The sequence below is a fragment of the Phocoena sinus genome, chromosome 10 (genome assembly GCF_008692025.1).
Source record: "Phocoena sinus isolate mPhoSin1 chromosome 10, mPhoSin1.pri, whole genome shotgun sequence".
NCBI classification, from domain to species: domain Eukaryota; kingdom Metazoa; phylum Chordata; class Mammalia; order Artiodactyla; family Phocoenidae; genus Phocoena; species Phocoena sinus.
In genome coordinates this window covers 17,988,854-18,013,666 of record NC_045772.1, presented here as the reverse complement: position 1 = coordinate 18,013,666, position 24,813 = coordinate 17,988,854, and the positions used below count along the sequence as shown (strand labels likewise).

General features: G+C 41.3%; 1 protein-coding gene across 1 annotated transcript in view; it reads left to right on the top strand.

Moving 5' to 3' along the window:
* Positions 1–3,569: 3,569 nt before the first annotated feature.
* The window catches only part of TXNRD1 (thioredoxin reductase 1), a 131,415-nt gene continuing 110,171 nt past the window's right edge, over positions 3,570–24,813 (top strand). Inside the window, exon 1 of the mRNA XM_032646552.1 lies at positions 3,570–3,622. Within this exon, the coding sequence (XP_032502443.1) occupies positions 3,571–3,622 (52 nt within the window). The 5' untranslated portion in view covers position 3,570. The remainder of the gene's footprint in view (positions 3,623–24,813) is intronic.

Genomic DNA, 24,813 nt, shown 5'->3' with positions numbered 1-24,813 from the left:
TCATTCTTTTTATGGAGGTCGACCAATTCCATTTTTTGGATGTTTCAGAATTTATTTAACCAGTCCCCTCTTGCTGGATGTTATGCACTGAATGTTTGTGTCCCCCCAGATTCATATGTTGTATCCTAATGCCCAGTGTGATGTTACTAGGAACTAGGCATTTGAGCAGTGATTAAGTTATGAGGGTGGAGCCCTCATGAATGGGATTAATGTCTTTATAAAAAAGAGTCCAGGGGCTTCCCTGGTGGCGCAGTGGTTGAGAGTCCGCCTGCCGATGCAGGGGACACGGGTTCGTGCCCCGGTCCGCGGAGCGGCTAGGCCCGTGAGCCATGGCCGCTGAGCCTGCGCGTCCGGAGCCTGTGCTCCGCAGCGGGAGAGGCCACAACAGTGAGAGGCCTGCGTACCACAAAAAAACACTAGCAACCTATAAATATCCAGTCTGTATTTTACATATATAAATGTTTTTACAATATATTTGTTCAGATCCAAAGTCCACACATTGTATTGTACTAAAATATACATAATGTGAGAAATTTGCCATTTTGAGCGTTTTTAAGTACACAGTTCAGTGGAGTTAAGAACATCACATTGTTGGGCAGCCATCACCACCATTCACCTCCAGACCTTTATCAATTTCTCAAACTGAAACTCTGGACTCATTGAACAATAACTCACCATTTTCTCCTCCTCCCCCAGCTCCTGGCAACCACAATTCCACTTTCTGTCTCTATGAATTCGACTATTCTGCATACTTCATGTATCCTAAGTCTCTTGCAATTGATAATCTCCCACTTCCTCTTTTTCTTCCCTTGCCATTATTTGTAGATGGAATTGGCACATCCTGGATTTTGCTGATTACATTCCTATGGTATTAACTTGTTCCTCTGTCCTCTGTTTCCTATAAACTGGTAGTTATTTTTTTGTTTATTTTAAAATGTAATTTGAAGGTAGAGTGAACAGGATTTGCTGGCAAATTGAATGTGGGGTACCAGAGACAGGAGTCAAGGATGACTCAGGTTTTTGGCCTTAGCAACTGGAAGGATGGAGCTGCCATTTTCTGAGATGGAGAACTGAGGGAGGTACAGGTTTGGGGAGAGGATAATCTGTTGGACATTTTAGGCTTGAGATGTTTACTAGACAGTCAAGTGGGAATGTTGGAGAGCCAGCTGATATGTGAGCCTGGAGTTTATGGAAGTGGTCTAGGGCAGGAGATAGGAATCTGGCCATTGTGAGCCATTTAAAGCTTTGAGACTGGATGAGATCAACAAAGGAGCAAATGCAGATTTAGATAGATAGATAGATGATAGAATGTTTAAGGACTGAGTCTTGGGTTACTTCAATATTAAGGGCCAGAGAGATTGGGGAGGAGCCAGCAGAGGAGACTGAGAAAGGGCAGATAACAAGATAAGAGGAAATATAGGAGAATGTGTTACCCTGGAAGCCAACTGTTCCAAGGAGGAGAAAATTTTAAATGGGTCAAATGCTGTGGAAGTGTCAAGTAAGATGAGAACTCAGAATTGACTGTTATTGTGTGAAATCATAGAGTTGTCCCCTCTTTCAATGCTCTTGAAACAAATCATGTATAATTAAATTAAAACTCAAAACATTTCCCAGGGAAGAGGACTTCTCATGTATAGGGCTGAGTGGGTTGCTGTATCACAATGATTAGAGAGGTTAGTGGTTAAGAGGAGAGGCCTGGGAGCCAGGAGACCTAGATTGGCATCAGGACTCTCATCTGTAAAATGGGAATAATAATAATAGTCCCCACCACGTGGGGCTCTTGTGCAGATGACATGAGATGTGCAGAAAGGACAAAGATGCCTGACTCATCTTAGGTGCCCAAGAAATTGTTGATATATGATACGATAACTCAAGCACATGACTAAGCTACTTTTGCTAGTTTTTTTTTTTAATAGAAATGCCATCATTTTAGTTAAATGTGTGGTTTAAATACAGAAAAAGAAAAGACAACCACAATTGGAATTTTGCTGACAAAATAGTAGTTTTAGCATAAGTCAAACAAGTATGTTTAAAAAAAAAGAAGCTCTGAAACAATCACTCCAACTGAACAAAGGAAACAGACCTGGCTCACAGAGGGAGGGAGCTTTTCTTTGACTTTAAAAGGTCTTGCCTTAGTTATATTAGTTACTGTTATGATAGACTGCAAACACCTGTAGGAGGTTGTTATTCAGATTCACTTTGGCTTGGGGCAGTGTCTGTTTTTAAAAGGCTTTGGTTCATCTTTTGTTTTCTGTATTTAAGTAAATAAACACCAGTGTTTTCCAAGAACAGTTTGACTCTGGGTTGCTCCCAAGAAAAGCAGGAAATAAGCTTGCCCACAACCCAGATAAAAACAAAGAGCCTGCACCTTTGCCACACATCTGGTAAGCAGACAAGTTCCCTGAATCTCAGCTGGGATAGAAGTTCCTCGCAGGAAACTTGTGTTTAGACACCCTGTAACCTTAGAACGGAGCCGGATATGGGTTGGATGCTTCACATATGTTAATTAATTGGAAGAAGGGAAAACAAAAAACTGCACTGATTGGGAACAGTGACACCCCCGCCCCCAACAAACACACACACACACACACACACTTGATGTGGCACAATGTGGTTTTGGTGTTAAAAAAAAAGTCACTCTAGGGGAGTGTGGAACTTTCATTCATTACTACAGGGAGAACAAACGGGGACTGCCTTTCTGGAAAAGCAATCTGGCCATGTGTAAGGAGAGCCCTTAAAGCTGTAAAAAGAAAGATATTCACTGCAATTTGATTCATAATATTTTAAAATATGCAACGAACAAAATGTCAAACAAAGAGAACCAGGTAGGCGTAGTACAGTAGCTCTACTGGAAGGACTATTAACTGCTAGTTATTAAAGATGATGTTTCCTCCCTTCTTCCTTTTCCTCAATACTGAATTTCTGCAGTGTCCCAGGCACTGTTCTAGGCTTTTGGGATACAGCAAAGGAAAAACAATATGCAAAAGTGCTATTCTGCTGGGGTATACATTTAGGAGGAGGCAAGAGGGAGCCGGAGACCGCGAATATAGGGCAAATTAAAAGGCTGTCGGCGCTGTATAAAAAAAAGAATAAGGTAAGGGTTTGGGGGTCGAGGTGAGGGTGGGACGAGCAGGCTTCTGTTTAAAATAGGACGGTCAGTGTAAGTTTCATCCATTGGCAAAGCCTGTGGTGTGGGTGGAAGCCAGGCAGTTATCTGGCAGACTATGTGACAGTATGGAAAATGCTAATATTAAGTGAAAAGCTGGGTGCAAAACTATGCATTGAGGGGGAAAAAAAATCCCCCAAAACTTGGAAAGAAGTAATAAATGCAGCAAAAGTAGTTTGAAGGGTAAGATTTTGGGTGATGCTTCCTGCTCCCTCTTTCTCTCCCTCCCCCTCTCCTTCTTTCCACTTTGCATTTTCCTATTTTATGTTTGGTGAGGCTAAAAATCCACCGCTTGAAACGGAAGAGGCGCGGGCCTCGGGGTCTCGCCCGCGGCGGCCAGCAGGGGGCGCGCGACCCCCGCTTGGCGTCGCCCAGCCGCGAGTTCCCACAAGGCCCCGCGCGCCATGGGCTGCTCCAAGAGCAAGGAGGCGCGAGTGGCCGAGCGGCAGGCCGACGGTAAGAGAGGCCGGGGCGGCCGCAGGGCAGGTACGACTGAGGGCGGAGGCGCGGTCCCCGGGGTCCTCCAGACGGCCGTTGCCGACCCACCGTGGTTGGGGCCCCGCACCATGGCGCCCTCGGCCTGGCTGCCTTTGGCCGTCGTCGCGGGCCCGACGGGCGCCAAGCTGGAGAATCCGGAAACGGGGGAGGCCGGCCCTGCCCGGGGCCCTGGGGATGCCCCGCGGCGGTGAAAGGTCACCGCTCCCTTTCCACCCGAAGACACGGAGGAGGCGGCTGGCCGCGGGCCGCCCGGCCTGGCAGCTTTCAAGGGGGTCGGAGGCAGGTGCCGGGCAGCCCAGACCTGCGAAGACGGTTCAGAGCCGACCCTACAGAGAATTACTGGCCTTTTTTTTTGCCCGCGGGCTGTTGAAGGTGCGCCCTTGTTACAGGCACAGAGTTTCCAAAGAAAGAGTAGAGGGGAAGGGAACCCGCCACTTACTACCCCCGGGGAATTACCTTCCCCTCTCGAGAATCCAGGACCCTGGGCTGAGGGTGACAAACTCAAAGGAGCTAAGGCCAAAGGGACTTTTAGGCCCGTTTAGCTGGAGATGCTGACTGGATAGGTCTTGGGTGGGGCCCACGTGCCCCCAGGCCCCTGCACCCTCTTGCCGTTCATCCCGAATCTTATCGGATACGTCCTCCCTGTTTCTCCCACCCCCTTGAATCTGAGGCACGTTTTTGACACCACCCCACTTTATCCTTCCGATTACTCTTTTCGATGAGAAAGGTGCGTATATTTTCTCCGTTTTGAGGTAATGATCATAATGGCAAAGGCTAACAGTTACTAAGCACTGTTTCAAGCACTTGGCATGGATCTGGTTTTATTTTACCAGCAGTACTCTGAGGTGTATCGTACATCTCACCGACCCCCGTTTTACAGATGAAGAAACTGAGGCACAAAGAGGTTACAAAACTTGCCCAAATTTCCACAACTAAGTAGTGGTAGAACTGGGGTAAAAGCTGAGGCAATTTGATTCCAAAGCCCAGATCATAACCATTATACTGCCCCCCTCGCCTCGGATTTTTTTTTTTTTTTTTTCCTGGCACGCGGGCCTCTCACTGTTGTGGCCTCTCCCGTTGCGGAGCACAGGCTCTGGACGCGCAGGCTCAGCGGCCATGGCTCACGGGCCCAGCCGCTCCGCGGCATGTGGGATCTTCCCAGACCGGGGCACGAACCCGTGTCCCCTGCATCGGCAGGCGGACTCTCAACCACTGCGCCACCAGGGAAGCCCTCGCCTCGGATTTTTACAGGTGTGAGAAGTGAGACCCAGAAATGTAACTTGCCCAATTAAAAAAAAACATTTTTATCGAAGTATAGTTGATTTACAATGTTGTGTTCATTGTGACCTGCCCAGCTGATGGAGTTGTGAAATGCTGTAGGATCTGCCTCCTCTCGAGGCTTTTACCGTTTAGTTAGGGCAGCATATGGTGAAAGGCTAAAAGGAATTGTAATAAGGGCCAAGTGGGGAAGGCAGCTCCCTTGGAAGAGCTAGGATTTGGCAGGGGTGTCTGAAAGGGAAAGATTATTCTTGCTCTGGGAACAGCTGATAAGACCATCCTGGAGGTCATGAGGATACATAGCCTGCTGGAGTTGAGGACTTGAGTTGGGGCAAGGGAAGAATGAGGGAGAGGGTCGAGTGGGGGCAGTTCCTGCTCAAGGCCAAGCAGCTAATTTGTGACCATTCCTTGAGTTTCTTCTCATCTACCCAGTGAAGGAGTTTGAGTCCGTGTGTCCCAAATTTGCCTTTCGTGTACCAGCTTCAGGATTTTTCCCATATTCATGTGCTACCATCTATTGACTATTTTTCTTTAGCTACATCCACCTTTTGCAGTGCTTTTTTGTTTGTTTGTTTGTTTGTTTTTTGTTTTTTTGGGGGGTTTTTTGTTTTTTTTTGTTTTTTTTGTTTTTTTTTTGCAGTGCTTTTTAATTGAAGTATACTATATGTACAGAAAAGTGCAGTTATTGTAATACAGCTTACTAAATGTTTGCAAACTGAATGTCCCTATCCAGCCAGCAGCCAGCTAAAGAAATAACGTTTCTACTACCCCAGAAACCCCCGCCCCATGCCTCTTTCTCCCACACCAAGGGCACGTTTTTCTTTGTTTTTTTTTTTTGTGAGGCTGGCAGAATCTTAGTTCCTCCACCAGGGATTGAACCCAGGCCCTCGGTATTGAAAGCGTGGAGTCCTAACCACTGGACCGCTAGGGCATTCCCTTTGCTGATTTTTTTTTACTTAGTTTTTATTGGCGTATGGTTGCCTTTGCTGATTCCTAACAGCATAAAAGTTTCACCTTTACATTTACTTTTCAAAATAAGTTTAGCATTTTTTAAGCATCAATCTATGAAAGCACTGCTTTGTTCTAGATATTTTTCTATGCACATACATATATGCATCCTATCGAAATTTAAAATGTTCTTTCCTGTAGCACCTATAAATATTCTAGAAGCTATCTTTCTTGAGTGTCACCAGTGATCTGCACACCGAATTTAGTGAAATGTTAGGTCACATGTTCTCAAAGTTCCCTCCCACTGTAAATTATTAGGTTTCAAGCAAGAAACCGATTTCTTCAATGAGCAGCCAGAATCTAATGTGAAGTTTCTCACAATCCGGCCCAAGCTGTAATGAGTCTTGATTGAATGACTCTTCAGCCAAGCATCTTATTTCTTATCAGGCACTAGGAACACCAGAATGAATAAGGCATGATCTCAGCCCTTGAACTTACAGTGTAGTGCAGATGAGTAACATAGAAAATGCTGTGTCATCATGTGTAATCATAAAGCTGGATGGGTACAAGATACTTGAGAAAAATGGTAGAGAGATTTTATGGTGAGAGAAAAATGGTGCTTAGATTTTAATCTGTACTTCTGCCATGACACATATTCCATTCTATTTTAGTTAACTTGTAAACGTTTTTCCTGCTGGATTTTTGAGGATCGGGAAATGTGTCTTGTTCATTATTGCATCTCCACAGTCCTTGGCATGGTGCCTTAAAGATAGTTAGGAGTCAGTAAATGTATCCATATGGTCCATATGGCAAAGGGCAATTTTTTTTTTAAGTGAGGAATTTTCCATAAGCCGAGATGTTACTAATGCTGATCAGCTTCTTTAGTGAGGCAGAGACACAGTGTTTCTTAAAGTGTGGTCCTGAGACCAACTGCAAGAGAATTAATTATGTAAGAATTAATTACATAAGACAGTGTTTCTCAAAGTGTGGTCCTAAGACCACCTACAAGAGAATTAATACGTGTAAGGGATGTGGAGATTAAAAGCTCCTTTTCCTGGTCTCCAACCTAGACCTAGTAAGTCAGTCTCAGGGTATTGGGCCAGGAATCCTCACTTTTGGTGGCTTGGCTGATTCTGTTTGAACCAAGGTCTGAGAAGGCAGCAGTGAGGTGTTTGGGCTAGAGTCAAGCCATCTTTTCCCAGAAGAGGCTCCTGTCCTCAGCAGTGGGGCTGAGGCATGGGTGGAGGCAGCCTCTGCAGATCATTGAGGCTGATAGAGTGAGTCACATGCAGTAAGAGGAAATTGAAAACTGTGAACCAAAGATCATCCTGGCTGACAGGCTAGGAATCTGCAATTAGAAGTTAATGTTGTCTGATTTACTAGGTAATCAAGAGCATAATTGCTTTTAGCCCACATTAGCCAGATAATGTAACTAAAATCTTTGCACATTACTTAGATCTTCACACTTGAATGTTCACTTCTTTGTATTGAAGTGTACTATTTAAAGCTTTTAAATTATTTAGTCTTTTTTTTTTTTTTTTTTTTTTTTTTTTTTTGGGGTACGCGGGCCTCTCACTGTTGTGGCCTCTCCCGTTGCGGAGCACAGGCTCCGGACGCGCAGGCCCAGCGGCCATGGCTCTCGGGCCCAGCCACTCCACGGCATGTGGGATCTTCCCAGACCGGGGCATGAACCCGTGTCCCCTGCATCGGCAGGCGGACTCTCAACCACTGCGCCACCAGGGAAGACCTAGTCTTTTTTTTTAAGTGCATTTCGGATTTACAGTTGGATTAAGTTCTTGAAAGAAATCATTAATCTGTATGGTAAACAACAGGGTGTGTTGGGGACTGTGGCTAACCGAGGGGAGAATGCTCTAAAAAGGGGCAACCTCTACTCAGCTCCCCTTCCACTGGGTGAGAAAATGAGTGTAGTGTTGCCAGACCTTCTGATTTCTCAAAAGAAACTAGAAATCCATATTTATTCATTATTTTTGTGACTTCCAGTTTGTAAATGTCAGAATAATTCAGTTAAATAAAACAAAACACTGAGGACCACACAAGATCTGATTGTATGATTGTAGGTAATTAAGGCCAGTGACTATGTAAAATTATGTCAAGCTGGCACATGTTAAAAAAACAAAAAATGTGCCTTTTGAACGTACAGGAGGAGTGGCCAGGGCAGAAAATAGTTCTTCTTAGACCACAATGCAGAGAAATGACTCAGTGAACAAGTAATGACTGTTATCAAAGTATGATTTTTCAAAAAGTTAAAAACATGATTCTTGTACACAAATAAAATGAACCTGTATAAAAATTTATTAAACTCATCAATTAATGAAGGAATCAATAAGGTAGCAAAGCTGATTTAAAGGAGAATTCAAGGAATAGAGACTTACACAATCAAAGAATTGCTGAATGGATTTTGCTAGTAGTTACAAAACTGATTAATGTCCTACAGGTCAATAAAACTGTAACCTTTGGTATTACTGGACAGAAATGTACAAGTTAACATGAAACTTCAGTGTCTGGACTCTAATAAAATAGTAAATAGTACAAATACATTCTCTTAGATTATTAAATGAGTCTCGAGTGGGTTTTTTAACAATGCCTCAGTATGACATTGAAAGGACATTGTCATCCCTTCATTTATTTTCAAGTTTTGGATACTTTTTCTTAAGATCGTGGGTATTACACCGTAGTTATGACTACCTTGAAGTTACTGCTCACTTATTTAGTGGTATTTTAAGCTGCTTATTCTTCTCAAATTGTGCTGCCCTAGTTTGACTACGTTTTCAAGTGTGTGCAGCAGCCTGCAGAGGGATTAAAGCCACTGTGAGCGTACTGAAGTCTTGCCCCCTCTATATCCAGTTTCATTGAGTGCTTTACCACAAAGATTTATTTTGAAGTGGGCGCAGCACTCTTGGTCATCACGTTTGTTTTAGGTTTACGGAAGTAATCTTACCTGATTGAGCAAGAGCTAGATTTGCTTTTTCTTTTATGTATGCAATGAGATCAAGGAAAAGAAGGAGTAGAAGGAACTGAAACTCAGTAAGCATCTCCCCACCCCCAAGTCAAGCTTGTCAGACATATAATACTGGGCTAAACATTCCTTGTGTTGGGAAAGCAGGAAGCATGGTTTGTTTTCTTGTACCCATTTGCAGCAAGCAGGGCTCCATGGTATCTTCCTGGGTGTGATTTGATCTGCTGGACTGGTAATTCTCGGGATTTGGCCAGGCTGATCTGGCTGGACAAGAGAGGGTTCCAGGTCAAAGTAGAACATAAGGGAAGCTGAACTGGGATTTGGCCTTCAGTCAAGCACAGGGACTAACCAGTAAAAGCTCTCTCTAAGTATCACTAAGAGGCAGCCGAAGGTAGGGACTGGCAAGAAGGGAAGCGTGAGCAGGTGTGTCTGGCAGCTAGTTTTAAGGTACAGCAGTTGGAGCAGGCTTGCTAAGGAATGTTAACTCTTTATTAAAACAACAACAAAGCAAAGCCCAATCAACTTCTCTGGCTCTGGGTGTGGGCAGAGTAGTGTGGGAGGCAGAGGTGGTAGATTTTAAAGGGATTTGTGTCTATGATCTTTTTGCATAGGCACTGGTTAATAATCATTCACATTGGATTAGGTCAATGCTGTAACTCCTGGGGAATTTTCTTTTAAGAGCAAAGAACTTTTGACAGGTTTAGGCTTCTTTTAAAGGCTTCCTCTCTTGCATTTGGCAAGTTTTGTTTTGTTTTTTTCTGTTCCCTGACCTTGCCAGGCTGCCTCACTTATCTTATTATTCAATGGTTGGTCTCTTCTGCCTGGAATACATACCCTTCCTTCTCTTTGTTGGGCAAACTCTCCTTACCCATCAAGACCAAGTCCAAATGACAGTTTTGTGATTCCCTAAATAGAGTTAGTGTTGCCCTTTGTGGACACCTGTGGCCCTTTGCATTTCTGTTATAGGACATATTGTGTAGTGTGTAATATACTCTACTAGACTGAGTTCCCAGGGTAAGGCTGTCTTGTTCAGAGTTGAATTTCCTGTTTGGGATAGTGCATGGCACATAGTAGGTGCTCAGTAAATGTTTGAATAAAGTGAGTTGAGTTTTTCTCTCCTGTCTGATTTTCTCTCCCACTTTTGATCAATCCAGGAACCAGTTTTCCCCCTTGGAAGCTTCTATATCTAGTTCTCTTGCCTCTGACTCTTTGGAATCTTACAAATGAGACAACTCAGTTAGGTAAAGTTGCCCTTGTCATGAGGGAGAAGGAATGGTTTTTCCAACATTCCATATGGGGTGTTGTAGTTCCCAGTAATTTAGTTTTTTTGAAAGAGGGGGTAACTCCTAAGGTAGTCTTTTAAGTTAGGTTATATCTACTCACTCAACACCTATTAACCATCTTCTAGATGTTAGGCATTGTTGTAGGGACTGGGGACATGACTTAACATGCCCTTCTGGGGTTGTTTTCTGGAGTGGAATATAACTTCTGAGACTTTTTATGAAAAGTAGTGATATATGTGAATGCTCTTTATGAGTCAGGCACTATGCTGAGTGCTTTACATATACTAACTCATTCAATCATTGCAACAACCAAATGAGGAAAACTGGGTACAGAGAGGTAGAGGGCATACAAATAGTAAGTAGTGGAGCCAGGATCCTCCCCCAGGAAGCTGATGCTCTACTGCCTCAATAGACTGATTAGCCATTTTTAACGTAATGAGAACCTGCATCCCTCCATCACCTCGTAAGACTTGAAAGTAAAACATTGTGTTTCCATGAAAATAAGCAGTTGAGTTAAAATAAAACTTTTAGGAGGATTGCCAGTACCTGGAAATGAAGGGGAAAAGGATCATATTCAGGACAGTTTAACCTTATGTTTAAGGACAAGTAGACTAAAAATTAGTCATAGAAATCCTGAATACAGCTTAAAATGTCCAGCTTAGGTGATGAGTGCTGAATGCTGTGGGCTCACTGACCCTGCCTTCAAAGCATAGTAGTATCCCTGTATCACTTCGTGTCCACAAGATCAGTCGGGTTCCTGGAACGTAACCTTGAATTGGAAGAGTCTGATATAAAACAACTTAGCTTCTAAGGTTGATCCCAATACAGGACCATCATTACAGAGAGCTCCTGTTATATTTGAGGGCTGCTTATTTAGACTATGGCTCCACAATTCACTTGAGGGGGAGTGGAAAGAGAATCAGAGTCAAGAGAACAGAGTTCTAGCTCCTGTTTTACCATCAACTAGCTGTGTGATTTGAGACACATTCCATGGCACTCTGGGCCTCAGTTTCCTCATTTGCAAAATAAAGTGAATGGATAAACCTTAAATCCTTCCCAGCTCTAAAATTCTATGGATCTGTCTCCCAGAAAAATTTAAATGCAGGGAATTCCCTGGTGGTCCAGTGGTTAGGACTCTGCGCTTTCACTGAGGAGCGCCCGGGTTCAATCCCTGGTCGGGGAACTAAGGTCCCACAAGCCTCACAGTGCAGCCAAAAAAAAAAAAAAAGTAAATGCATAGGACATGTAATAATTTCATACAAAAATACCTAGCATTTTGTAGGATCAACAATATACAAGGTAATTTCACATTTATTATCTAAGACATGTCTATTTTCCTGTCTTGGCTCCTGTAATACATGCTTGAATAACTACTAAGATTTTAACTCATTCACTTCATTTTATGTGGGCAAGCCAGCAACTCCTGAGATAGCAGGAAAGAACTTGCTTTACAGTGATAAATATATTAAAATCGAAAATAATGTCTTAATTGCATTTGAAAAAGATTAGAGGGATTTGCAGAAATACAAGTACATTTCTGGAACCAGTTCTCTGAAAGGAATGATCCTTAAATTCATGTCCCTCTTCTATATATAAGATCTTCATTGCAGTCTTGTTTTCTTTTTTCATAACAGCTGCTCAGTAACTGAGTATATCTTTTGGGATATTTTTTAAATTTTATTTTAAGACTTAATCTACAAGTAAAATTGACACTTTGGTTGTCAGTTTTATAAGTTTTAACACACATGTACATAGTCTGGATATATTACAGTTCCATCACCCCCCAAAAAACTCCCTCCTGCTCTCCCTCTGTGGTCACAACCTATCCCCTCTCCTAACTTCTGGCAGCCACTGATCTGTTCTCCATCAATATAGTTTTGTCTTTTCAGGAATGCCATATACATGGAATCACACAAAATGTAACCTTTCACATGTGTAATGCCTTTGAGATTCATACAATATGTTGTATTCTATTTTATTGCATTTATTATATTGTATGAATGTACCATAATATAAGCTTTCGCTTATTGAAAGACATTTGGATTGTTTTCATTTTCTGGTGATTAAAAATAGAGCTGCTATAAACATTTGTGTCCAGGTTTTTAAAAAATTGAGATATAACTAACATACTATAAAACTCACCATTTAAAAGCATACAGTTAAGTGTGCAACCAACACTACTATACAACTTTAGAATCTTTTCACTACCCTAAATAGAACCCTCATCCCCATTAGCAGTATATACCCTCTCCACTCCTCTCTCCCAGGAGACCCTGACAACCATTGATCTACTTTCCGTCTGTATAGATTTGCCTATTCTGGGCATTTCATAGAAAAGAAATCATACACTATGTGGTCTTTTGTGACTAGCTTCTTTCACTAAGCACATTTTCAAGGTTAATCCACACTGTAGCATATTATCAGTACTTCATTTCTTTTTATTGCTGAATAATATGCCATTGTTTGCGTCTGAAACTCTGAGGTCCAGTCAAAAAGGAAATATAGTCTGTTGCCTCTGTTTGAAGTAATCCTATAGAAAGATGTTAGGATCGTTTTTCTAAGGATCATATTATTTATATTTATGCTTATATATGTGTATAAATTATGAAAAATAATTTTACAACTGAGTAAACAAAATGAAGAAAACAACAAAAAATATGCCATTGTATGGATATACCACATTTTATTTATTCATCAGGTGATGGACATTTGTGTTGTTTCTATTTTTTTTGTTTGTTTCTATTATCTATAATACTTCTATGAACATAAGTGTACAAGTTTGTGTGGTCACATTTTCTTTTTTCTTGGGTATATACTTAGAATTAGAACTGCTGGATCATATAATTACATGTTTAACTTTTTAAGGAATGGCCAAACTGCTTTTTAAAAATCCATGCCATTTTACATTCCCACCAGCAATGTATAAGGGTTCTAATTTCTCCACATCTTTGTCAACACTTGTTACTATCTTTTAAATTTTAGCCAACCTAGTTGGTGTGAAGTGGTATCTCATGGTGGTTTTGATTTACATTTCCCTGACTGATGATGTTGAGCATCTTTTTGTGTGATTATTGACTATTTGTATGTCTTCTTTGGGAAGAGGTCTGTTCAAAATCTTTCCCCACTTGATAATTGAGCTATTTGTCTTTTTATTGTTGAGTTGTAAGAGTTTTTTATGTATTCTGCATACAAGTCACCTATCAGATATATGATTTGTAAATATTTTCTCCTATCCTGTAGATTGTTTTTTAACTTTACTTGATGGTACCCTTTGAAGCATAAAACTTTTAAAGTTTGATGAAGTCCACTTAATCTTTTGCTTTCTTTTGTTGCTTGTCCTTTTGGTGTCATATCCAGGAAACCATCCAAGATCACAAAGATTTATTCCTATATATATATATATTTTTTCTGACTGTGTTGGGTCTTTGTTGCTGCACCTGGGCTTTCTCTAGTTCTGGCGAGCAGGGGCTACTCTTCATTGTGTTGTGCGGGCTCCTCATTGGAGTGGCTTCTCTTGTTGCTGAGCATGGGCTCTAGGCCTGCGGGCTTCAGTAGCTGTGGCACATGGGCCCTAGAGCACGTGGGCTTCAGTAGTTGCGGCGCTTGGGCTCTAGGGTACGTGGGCTTCAGTAGTTGTGGTGCACAGGCTCAGTAGTTGTGGCTCGCGGGCTCTAGATTGTAGGCTCAGTAGTTGTGGTGCACAGGCTTAGTTGCTCCGTGGCATGTGGGATCTTCCTAGACCAGGGATCGAACCTGTGTCCCCTGCATTGGCAGGTGGATTCTTAACCACTGTGCCACCAGGAAGGTCCATTCCTATGTTTTGTTTGTTTGTTTGTTTGTTTTGCGGTACGCAGGCCTCTCACTGCTGTGGCCTCTCCTGTTGCGGAGCACAGGCTCTGGACGCACAGGCTCAGCTGCCATGGTTCATGGGCCCAGCCACTCCACGGCATGTGGGATCTTCCCGGACCGGGACATGAACCCGCGTCCCCTGCATTGGCTGGTGGACTCCCAACCACTGCGCCACCAGGGAAGCCCCATTCCTATGTTTTTTGCTAAGAGTTTTATAGTTTTTATTCTTCCATTTAGTTCCATGATCTATTTTGATTTAATCTTTGTGTATGGTGTGAGGAAGGGGTCCAACTTCATTCTTTTGCATGTGGATATACAGTTGTCAGCAACTTGTTGAAAAGACTACTTTTCCCCCATTGAATTGTCTTGAAACCCTTGTCAAAAAATCAACATACTGGTTTATTTCTGGAGTCTCAATTCTATTGCATTGATCTATTATCTATTCATGTGCCTGTACTGCACTGTCTTGATTACTGTTGATTTGTAGTGAGTTTTGAAATAAGGAAGTGTGAGTCTTCCTACTTTGTTTTGTGGAGGATTTTGGGATTTTTGTGTTTCTATTTATAGGAGATATTGGTCTGTGGTTTACTTTTTCAAGATTTTGGCAATTCTGAGTCCTTTGCATTTCCATATGAATTTTAAGGTCAGCTCATCAATTTCTGCAAAGAAGACAGCTAGGATTTTGATAGGGATTGTATTGAATCTGTAGATATTTTGGGGGGTGTGCTATAGTGAGTGACACATGTTAATTTCAGGCCGCTCCCAGCAGGGGATTCTCAGAGGGCAGCTCTGGCACTCAGTCTGTCCACCAGGGCCCGGAGCTTCTCAGACAGCGCCACCTGGTACAGTGCAGGCTACTCAAGCCGCCTGTGGGCAGGACTCAGACGGCTCAGGGACTGCTGAGCGAAGGCTCTATATTCGGCCAGAGATGGGAGGGGCTCACACAGCTATCCCTGCTGGACCCAGAGTTGCAGCAGCAGCTCCACGATTAATTTGGGGAATATTGCCATCTTAAAGTCTTCCAGTCAATGAGCTTGAGATGTCTTTCCATTTATTTAGTTCTTTCTTTCAATGATGTTTTGTAGTTTTCAATGTATAGGACTTGCACTGCTTTTGTTAAACCTTTTCTTAAGTATTTTATTCTTTTTGAAGCTATTGTTAATGGAAATGCTTGCCTAATTTCATTTTCACGTTGCTCATTGCTAGTGAAATGTAACTGAAGAAGATTTTTCTATTAATCTTCTATGTTACAACTTGCAGAACTTGCTCATTCATTCTAAGAGATGTGTGTTCATGTGTTTGTGTATTCCGGAGGATTTTCTACATACAATATCATGTTATCTGTGAACACAGATAGTCTTGCTACTCCCTTTCAAACTCGGATAACTATAATTTTATTTACTGCCTAACCGTCTTGGCTAAAACCTCTAGTTCAATGTTGAATAGAAGTGGCAAGAGCAGACATCTTTAACTTGTTCCTGATCTTAGGGGGAAAGCATTCAGTTCTTCACCATTAAGTATGATATTAGTTGTGGGTTTTTCATAGATGGACTTTATCAGGTTAGGAGAGTTCTCTTCTATTCCTAGTTTGTTGAGTGTTTTTATCATAACAGGGTGTTGGGTTTTGTCAAGTGTTTTTTCTGCATTTATTGAGATGATCATGTAGTTTTTGTCCCTATTCAATTAACATGGGATATTGCATCGATTTATTTTTCATATGTTAGATCAACCTGTGCAAAGTTTATCCTGGGATAAATTCCACTTCATTGTGGTATATAATCCTTTGTGTATGTTGCTGGATTTGGTTCACTAATATTTTGTGGAGGATTTTGGGATTTTTGTGTTTCTATTTATAGGAGATATTGGTCTGTGGTTTACTTTTTTCTTTTTTGGCCACGCCACACGGCTTGTGGGATCTTACTTCCCCAACCAGGGATTGAACCCGGGCCCTCGGCAGTGAAAGCATGGAGTCCTAACTGCTGGATAACCAGGGAATTCCTTGGTTTGTGGTTTTCTTTTCATGTGATGTCCTTGCCTGGTTTTGGTATCAGGGCAATAATGGTCTCATAAAATGATTTGGGAACTGTTCCGTCTTCTGTTTTTTTGAAGAGTTTGTGAAGAATTGGTGTTAATTCTGCTGTAGGTGTTTGGTAGAATTCACTGGTGAAGGCACCTGAGCCTGGGCTTTTCTTTGTGGGAAGTTTTTGACTACTAATTCAATCTTTTTATTTAGTGTAGGTCTATTCAGATTTTCATTTCTTCAAAAGTCAGTTTGGGGGGCCTCCCTGGTGGCGCAGTGGTTGAGAGGTGGCGCAGTGGTTGAGAGTCCGCCTGCCGATGCAGGGGACACGGGTTCGTGCCCTGGTCCGGGAGGAGCCCACATGCCGCAGAGTGGCTGGGCCCGTGAGCCATGGCCGCTGAGCCTGAGCGTCCGGAGCCTCTGCTCCGCAACGGGAGAGGCTACAGCAGTGAGAGGCCCGCATACCGCAAAAAAAAAAAAAAAAAAAAAAAAAAAAAGTCAGTTTGGGGGACTTCCCTGGTGGTGCAGTGGTTAAGAATCAGCCTGCCAATGCATGGGCCACGGGTTCGAGCCCTGATCTGGGAAAATCCCACATGCTGCGGAGCAACTAATCCCGTGCGCCACAGATACTGAACCTGTGCTCTAGAGCCCACAAGCCACAACTACTGAGCCCACATGCCACAACTACTGAAGCCCGTGCACCTAGAGCGTGCACCACAACAAGAGAAGCCACCACAATGAGAAGCCTGCACACCTCAACAAAGAGTAGTCCCCGCTCGCTGCAACTAGAGAAAGCCCGTGCACAGCAACAAAGACCCAACGCAGCCAAAAATAAATTAATTAATAAAAAAAAGTCAGTTTGGGTAGTCACGTCTTTCTAGGAATTTTTTAGTTTCATAGCGGGTATCTAATTTGTTGGCATACAATTGATCATGTGATTTTTCTTTTTAGACTGTTAATGTGGCAGATTACATTGACTGATTTTTTAAAAAAATGTTGAACCAACCTTGCATTCCCAGGATAAACCCCACTAGCTCATGGTATGTTATTATTATTATATTTTATATAATGCTGGATTGAATTTGACATTATTTTGTTGAGGAATTTTATGTCTTTTTTATGAGGGATATTGGTTGGTCTACAGTTTTCTTTTCTTGTACTGGCTTTGTCTAGTTTGGGTATCAGGGTAATACTGGTCTCATAAAATGAGTTGGAAAATGGTCCCTCGTCTTGTATTTTCTGGACAAGATTGTGTAGATTGGTGTATTGGTATATTTATTAAATATTTTTTCTCCTGGTATTCTATACATGTGAAAATATTGCTGGATCAGAGGGACTTCTAAATACCACTGCTTTCTATAGTTTTCTCTTTTTGAATTTTATTTATTTTTTTATACAGCAGATTCTTATTAGTCATCCATTTTATACAAATCAGTGTATACACATCAATACCAATCTCCCAATTCATCACACCCCCACCCCCACACCCGCTGCTTTTCCCTCTTTGTATCCATACATTTGTTCTCTACATCTGTGTCTCAGTTTCTGCCCTGCAAGCCGGTTCATCTGTACCATTTTTCTAGGTTCCACATATATGCGTTAATATATGATATTTGTTTTTCTCTTTCTGACTTACTTCACTATGTGTGACAGTCTCTACATCCATCCATGTCTCTACAAATGACCCAATTTCGTTCCTTTTTATGGCTGAGTCATATTCCATTGTATATATGTACCACCTCTTCTTTATCCATTCATCTGTTGATGGGCATTTAGGTTGCTTCCATGACCTGGCTATTGTAAATAGTGTTGCAATGAACACTGGGGTGCATGTGTCTTTTTGAATTATGGTTTCCTCTGGGTATATGCCCAGTAGTGGGATTGCTGGGTCATATGGTAATTCTATTTTTAGTTGTTTAAGGAACCTCCATACTGTTCTCCATAGTGGCTGTATCAATTTACATTCCCACCAACAGTGAAAGAGGGTTCCTTTTTCTCCACACCCTCTCCAGCATTTGTTGTTTGTAGATTTTCTGATGATGCCCATTCTAACTGGTGTGAGGTGATACCTCATTGTAGTTTTGATTTGCATTTCTCTAATAATTAGTGATGTTGAGCAGCTTTTCATCTGTTTCTTGGCCATCTGTATGTCCTCCTTGGAGAAATGTCTATTTAGGTCTTCTGCCCATTTTTTGATTGTATTGTTTATTGTTTTAATGTTGAGCTGCATGAGCTGTTTACATATTTTAGAGATTAATCCTTTGTCCGTTGATTCATTTGCAAATATTTTTTCCCATTCTGAGGGTTGTCTTTTCGTCTTGTTTGTAGTTTCCTTTGCTTTGCAAAAGCTTTTAAGCTTCCTTAGGTCCCACTTGTTTATTTTTATTTTTATTTCCATTACTCTAGGAGGTGGATCAAAAAAGATCTTGCTGTGATTTATGTCAGAGAGTGTTCTTCCTATGTTTTCCTCTAAGAGTTTTATAGTGTCCAGTCTTACATTTAGGTCTCTAATCCATTTTGAGTTTATTTTTGTGTATGGTGTTAGGGAGTGTTCTAATTTCATTCTTTTACATGTAGCTGTCCAGTTTTCCCAGCACCACTTATTGAAGAGACTGTTTTTTCTCCATTGTAGATCCTTGCCTCCTTTGTCATAGACTAGTTGACCATAGGTGGGTGAGTTTATCTCTGGGCTTCCTATCCTGTTCCATTGATCTATATTTCTGTATTTGCGCCAGTACCATATTGTCTTGATTACTGTAGCTTTGTAGTATAGTCTGAATTCAGGGAGTCTGATTCCTCCAACTCCGTTTTTTTCTTCAAGACTGCGTTGGCTATTTGGGGTCTTTTATGTCTCCAAACAAATTTTAAGACTTTTTGTTCTAGTTCTCTAAAAAATTCCATTGGGAATTTCACAGGGATGCATTGAATCTGTAGATTGCTTTGGGTAGTATAGTCATTTTCACAATATTGATTCTTCCAATCCGAGAACATGGTATACCTCTCCATCTGTTGGTATCATCTTTCATTTCTTTCAACAGTATCTTATAGTTTTCTGCATAGAGGTCTTTTGTCTCCCTAGGCAGGTTTATTCCTAGGTATTTTATTCTTTTTGTTGCAGTGGTAAATGGGAGTGTTTCCTTAATTTCTCTTTCAGATTTTTCATCATTAGTGTATAGGAATGCAAGAGATTTCTGTGAATTAATTTTGTATCCTGCAACTTTACGAAATTCACTGATTAGCTCTAGTAGTTTTCTGGTGGCATCGTTAGGATTCTCTATGTATAGTATCATGTCACCTGCAAACAGTGACAGTTTTCTTCTTCTTTTTCAATTTGTATTCCTTTTATTTCTTTTACTTGCCGTGGCTAGGACTTCCAAAACTGTGTTGAATAATAGTGGCGAAAGTGGAACATTGTCTTGTTCCTGATCTTAGAGGAAATGCTTTCAGTTTTTCACCATTGAGACTGAGTTTCAATTTCATTACTTGTGATTTGTCTGTTCATATTTTCTATTTCTTCCTGGTTCAGTCTTGGAAGGTTATACCTTTCTAAGAATTTGTCCATTTCTTCCAGGTTGTCCATTTTTTTGGCATAGAGTTGCTCGTAGTAGTGTCTTAGGATGCTTTGTATTTCTGTAGTGTCTGTTGTAACCTCTCCTTTTTCATTTCTAATTTTATTGATTTGAGTCCTCTCCCTCTTTTTCATGATGAGTCTGGCTAATGGTTTATCAATTTTGTTTATCTTCTCAAAGAACCAGATTTTAGTTTTATTGATCTTTGCTATTGTTTTCTTTGTTTCTATTTCATTTATTTCCGCTCTGATCTTTATGATTTCTTTCCTTCTACTAACTTTGGGTTTTGTTTGTTCTTCTTTCTCTAGTTCCTTTAGGTGTAAGGTTAAATTGTTTATTTGAGATTTTTCTTGTTTCTTGAGATAGGCTTGTATAGCTATAAACTTCCCTCTTAGAACTGCTTTTGCTGCATCCCATAGGTTTTGGATCATCATGTTTTCATTGTCATTTGTCTCTAGGTATTTTTTCATTTCCTCTTTGATTTCTTCAGTGATCTCTTGGTTATTTAGTAACGTATTGTTTAGCCTCCATGTGTTTGTGTTGTTTACGTTTTTTCCCCTGTAATTCATTTCTAATCTCATAGCATTGTGGTCAGAAAAGATGATTGCTATGATTTCAATTTTATGAAATTTACTGAGGCTTGATTTGTGAACCAAGATGTGATCTATCCTGGAGAATGTTCCATGCACACTTGAGAAGAAAGTGTAATCTGCTGTTTTTGGATGGAATGTCCTATAAATATCAATTAAATCTATCTGGTCTATTGTGTCATTTTTTTTTTTTTTTTTGCGGTACGCTGGCCTCTCACTGTTGTGGCCTCTCCCGTAGCGGAACACAGGCTCCGGACGCACAGGCTCAGCGGCCATGGCTCACGGGCCCAGCCTCTCCACGGCATGTGGGATCTTCCCGGACCGGGGCACGAACCCGTGTCCCCTGCATCGGCTGGCGGACTCTCAACCACTGCGCCACCAGGGAAGCCCTATTGTGTCATTTAAAGCTTGTGTTTCCTTGTTAATTTTCTGTTTGGATGATCTGTGCATTGGTGTAAGTGAGGTGTTAAGGTCCTCCACTATTATTGTGTTACTGTTTATTTCCACTTTTATAGCTGTTAGCAGTTGCCTTATGTATTGAGGTGCTCCTATGTTGGGTGCATATATATTTATAATTGTTATATCTTCTTCTTGGATTGATCCCTTGATTATTATGTAGTGTCCTTCCTTGTCTCTTGTAACATTCTTTATTTTAAAGTCTATTTTATCTAATATGAGTATTGCTACTCCAGCTTTTTTTGATTTCCATTTGCATGGAATATCTTTTTCCATCTCCTCACTTTCAGTCTGAATGTGTCCCTAGATTGGAAGTGGGTCTCTTGTAGACAGCATATATATGGGTCTTGGTTTTGTATCCATTCAGCAAGCCTGTGTCTTTTGGTTGGAGCATTTAATCCATTCATGTTTAAGGTAGTTATCGATATGTATGTTCCTATGACCATTTTCTTTTCTTTTTTTTTTGAGGTACGCAGGCCTCTCACTGTTGTGGCCTCTCCCATTGCCAAGCACAAGCTCCGGACGCGCAGGCTCAGCAGCCATGGTTCATGGGCCCAGCCGCTCTGCGGCGTGTGGGATCTTCCTGGACCGGGGCACGAACCCGTGTGCCCTGCGTTGGCAGGTGGACTCTCAACCACGTCGTCACCAGGGAAGCCCCCATGACCATTTTCTTAATTGTTTGGGGTTTGTTTTTGTAGGTCCTTTTCTTCTCTTGTGTTTCCCACTTAGAGAAGTTCCTTTAGCATTTGTTGTAGAGCTGGTTTGGTGGTGCTGAATTCTCTTAGCTTTTGCTTGTCTGTAAAGCTTTTGATTTCTCCCTGGAATCTGAATGAGACCCTTGCCGGGTAGAGTAATCTTGGTTGTAGGTTCTTCCCTTTCATCACTTTAAGTATATCATGCCACTCCCTCTGGCTTGTAAAGTTTCTGCTGAGAAATCAGCTGTTAACCTTATGGTAATTCCCTTGTATGTTATTTGTCGTTTTTCCCTTGCTGCTTTCAATAATTTTTCTTGTCTTTAATTTTTGCCAGTTTGATTACTATGTGTCTTGGCATGTTTCTCCTTGGGTTTATTGTTTATCCTGTATGGGACTCTCTGTGCTTCCTGGACTTGGGTGGCTATTTCCTTTCCCATGTTAGGGAATTTTTCGACCATAATCTCTTCAAATATTTTCTCGGGTCCTTTCTCTCTCTCTTCTCCTTCTGGGACCCGTATAATGTGTATGTTGCTGTGTTTAATGTTGTCCCAGAGGTCTCTTAGGCTGTCTTCATTTCTTTTCATTCTTTTTTCTTTTTTCTTTTTTTGTTTTTTATTCTTTTTTCTTTATTCTGTTCTGCAGCAGTGAATTCCACCATTCTGTCTTCCAGGTCACTTATCCATTCTTCTGCCTCAGTTATTCTGCTATTGACTCCTTCTAGTGTATTTTTCATTTCAGTTATTGTATTGTTCATCTCTGTGTATTTGTTCTTTAATTCTTCTAGGTCTTTGTTAAACATTTCTTGCATCTTCTCGATCTTTGCCTCCATTCTTTTTCCGAGGTCCTGGATCATCTTCATTATCATTATTCTGAATTCTTTTTCTGGAAGGTTGCCTATCTCCACTTCATTTAGTTGTTTTTCTGGAGTTTTATCTTGTTCCTTCATCTGGTACATAGCCCTCTGCCTTTTTATCTTGTCTGTCTTTCTGTGAATTTGGTTTTTGTTCCACAGGCTGCAGGATTGTATTTCTTCTTCCTTTTAGAGATGAAATTTTCTATACAATGATAGAGTCAATGATATTTGGTGCCAAGATCTCTTAGTCCATCTCACTTTTTTGCAGAAATTTCCTCCCTATTTGTTGTAGTCTTATCACTGTCCCTTCATGGTCACCAGCTGAAACCATGCACATCAGGTTGGGATTTGAACCCATGAGCCGGGACTTGAACCCAGCCAAAATCCAGATTGGGACTTGAACCCACAGTCCTTTTACTGAGATCACACACCTGGTCTCATGACTTAAAGAAGCTCAGGTTGTTGATGTCTCATCATGGAAAGAATTCAATGAGAGACAAAGTGATAGGTAAGATGTGGATTTATTTAGAGAGTAACATACCCCACAGACAGAGTGTGGGCCATCTCAGAAGGCAAGAGTGCTCTATAGTTTTCTCTTAAGTCCTTAAAAGAAAATCTGTTCAAACACAATGCAACCTTATCTCTTATTTCTAAACCTTTTATGAGAAAACTGGAAAGATTGAGACAGTTTCTTTAAAAGTCTAATGTTGGTCATATTGGCTGAACATTTTAGTATACTATGACTTTTCCGTTTTTTGGCTATTTTTAACACTCAGGTAACATAAAGAATAAGAGAAATACAAAATATTTTCTGTATGTATATATATTTGAAGCATGTTCAGTGAAATCATGAGAATCAATGGTCTAGTGTAGGTGAGAGAACTTCTTTTAGTTAGCTTTTAAGTGGTATTTGGTAGGGGTTTGTGTGTGTGAGTGTGTGAGTGTGAGTGTGTGAGTGTAAGGGATCAGCTTAGTCATTTCCACAGATTCCTTTTGTATTTTAATGACTGTAATTCAGATTTGATAGTGGGTATGTTGTACAATGAAAGATAGCACCTACACTTTCTTCCATGTGTATGCTTTATGTCCAGAAAAGACATCTTTGCAGAAATTTTGTACATATCTAGACCAACTCTTATCTCATAGATGAAGAAATTGAAATCTAGAGGGCATTATCAAGTCAAGAGTATATCCATCATAGATGAGAAAAATCTGATTTCTTAAATCATTTAAAAAATATAATATACTAAGGAAAACTTTAAAATTTTATTCTTTCATGTAATATTTTTAAAGTGTTTATATTTCTGATTTTAAAAAAGTTCTCTAGTATTGCCTTTAAAATTATTTTCTTTTAAAAATTTTTTATTTTCTTATTTATTTATTTATTTTTGGTTGCATTGGTTTTTCGTTGTTGCGCACAGGCTTTCTCTAGTTGAGGCAAGCAGGGGCTACTCTTTGTTGTGGTGCATGGGTTTCTCATTGCGGTGGCTTCTCTTGTTGCGGACCATGGGCTCTAGGCATGCGGGCTTCAGTAGTTGTGGCACGTGGGCTCAGTAGTTGTGGCTCGTGGCTCTAGAGTACAGGCTCAGTAGTTGTGGCACACGGGCTTAGTTGCTCCGTGGCATGTGGAATCTTCCCGGGCCAGGGCTTGAACCCATGTCCCCTGCATTGGCAGACAGATTCTTAACCACTGTACCACCAGGGAAGTCCCTAAAATGATTTTATTATCTTATTAACAGCATCAATATGAAATTTAACAGTAGGAGAAAGTTGGATATTTTTTTCTTTTACCATTCGGTTCTTTTTTTTTTAAATAGTTTTAATTAATTAATCAATTTGGTTGTGCTGGCTCTTAGTTGTAGCAGGCGGACACATGGGCTCCTTAGTTGTGGCATGAGAACTCTTAGTTGCGGCATGCATGTGGGATCTAGTTCCCCGACCAGGGACCAAACCCAGGCCCCCTGCATTGGAAGCACGGAGTCTTATCCACTGTGCCACCAGGGAAGTCCCACCATTTGGTCCTTAAATAACCCTTCCAAATTCCTGTGGTAAATCCTCACCCTGACAGAATGATGTTTCGGCCGAGTGATCCAGTAAACTAAGACCAACCGTACTCCCACCTCCACACAGAGTCTGCTGCAGTAACAACACACTTGATCTTCTGGTATAGTTTTTCCCATCATAAACCAGTCCTTTGGGGAAGAGATATTTACTTTCACAATGTGTGTTCTCTGGTTCGTATAGCCATTGAATCCTGGACATGGCGTATAATTGTATTAGAATACAGTTGTGGGACTTCCCTGTTGGCGCAGTGGTTAAGAATCCACCTGCCAATGCAGGGGACATGGGTTCGAGCCCTGGCCCAGGAACATCCCACATGCCGTGGAGCAACTAAGCCCGTGTGCCACAGCTACTGAGCTTGCATGCCACAACTACTGAAGCCCGCGTGCCTAGAGCCTGTGCTCTGCAACAAGAGAAACCACAGCAATAAGAAGCCTGCGCACCACAACGAAGAGTAGCCCCTGCTCACCGCAACTAGAGAAAGCCTGCGTGCAGCAACAAGGACCCAACACAGCCAAAAAATAAATAAATTTATTTAAAAAAAGAAGAAGAATACAGTTGTGGAGTGAG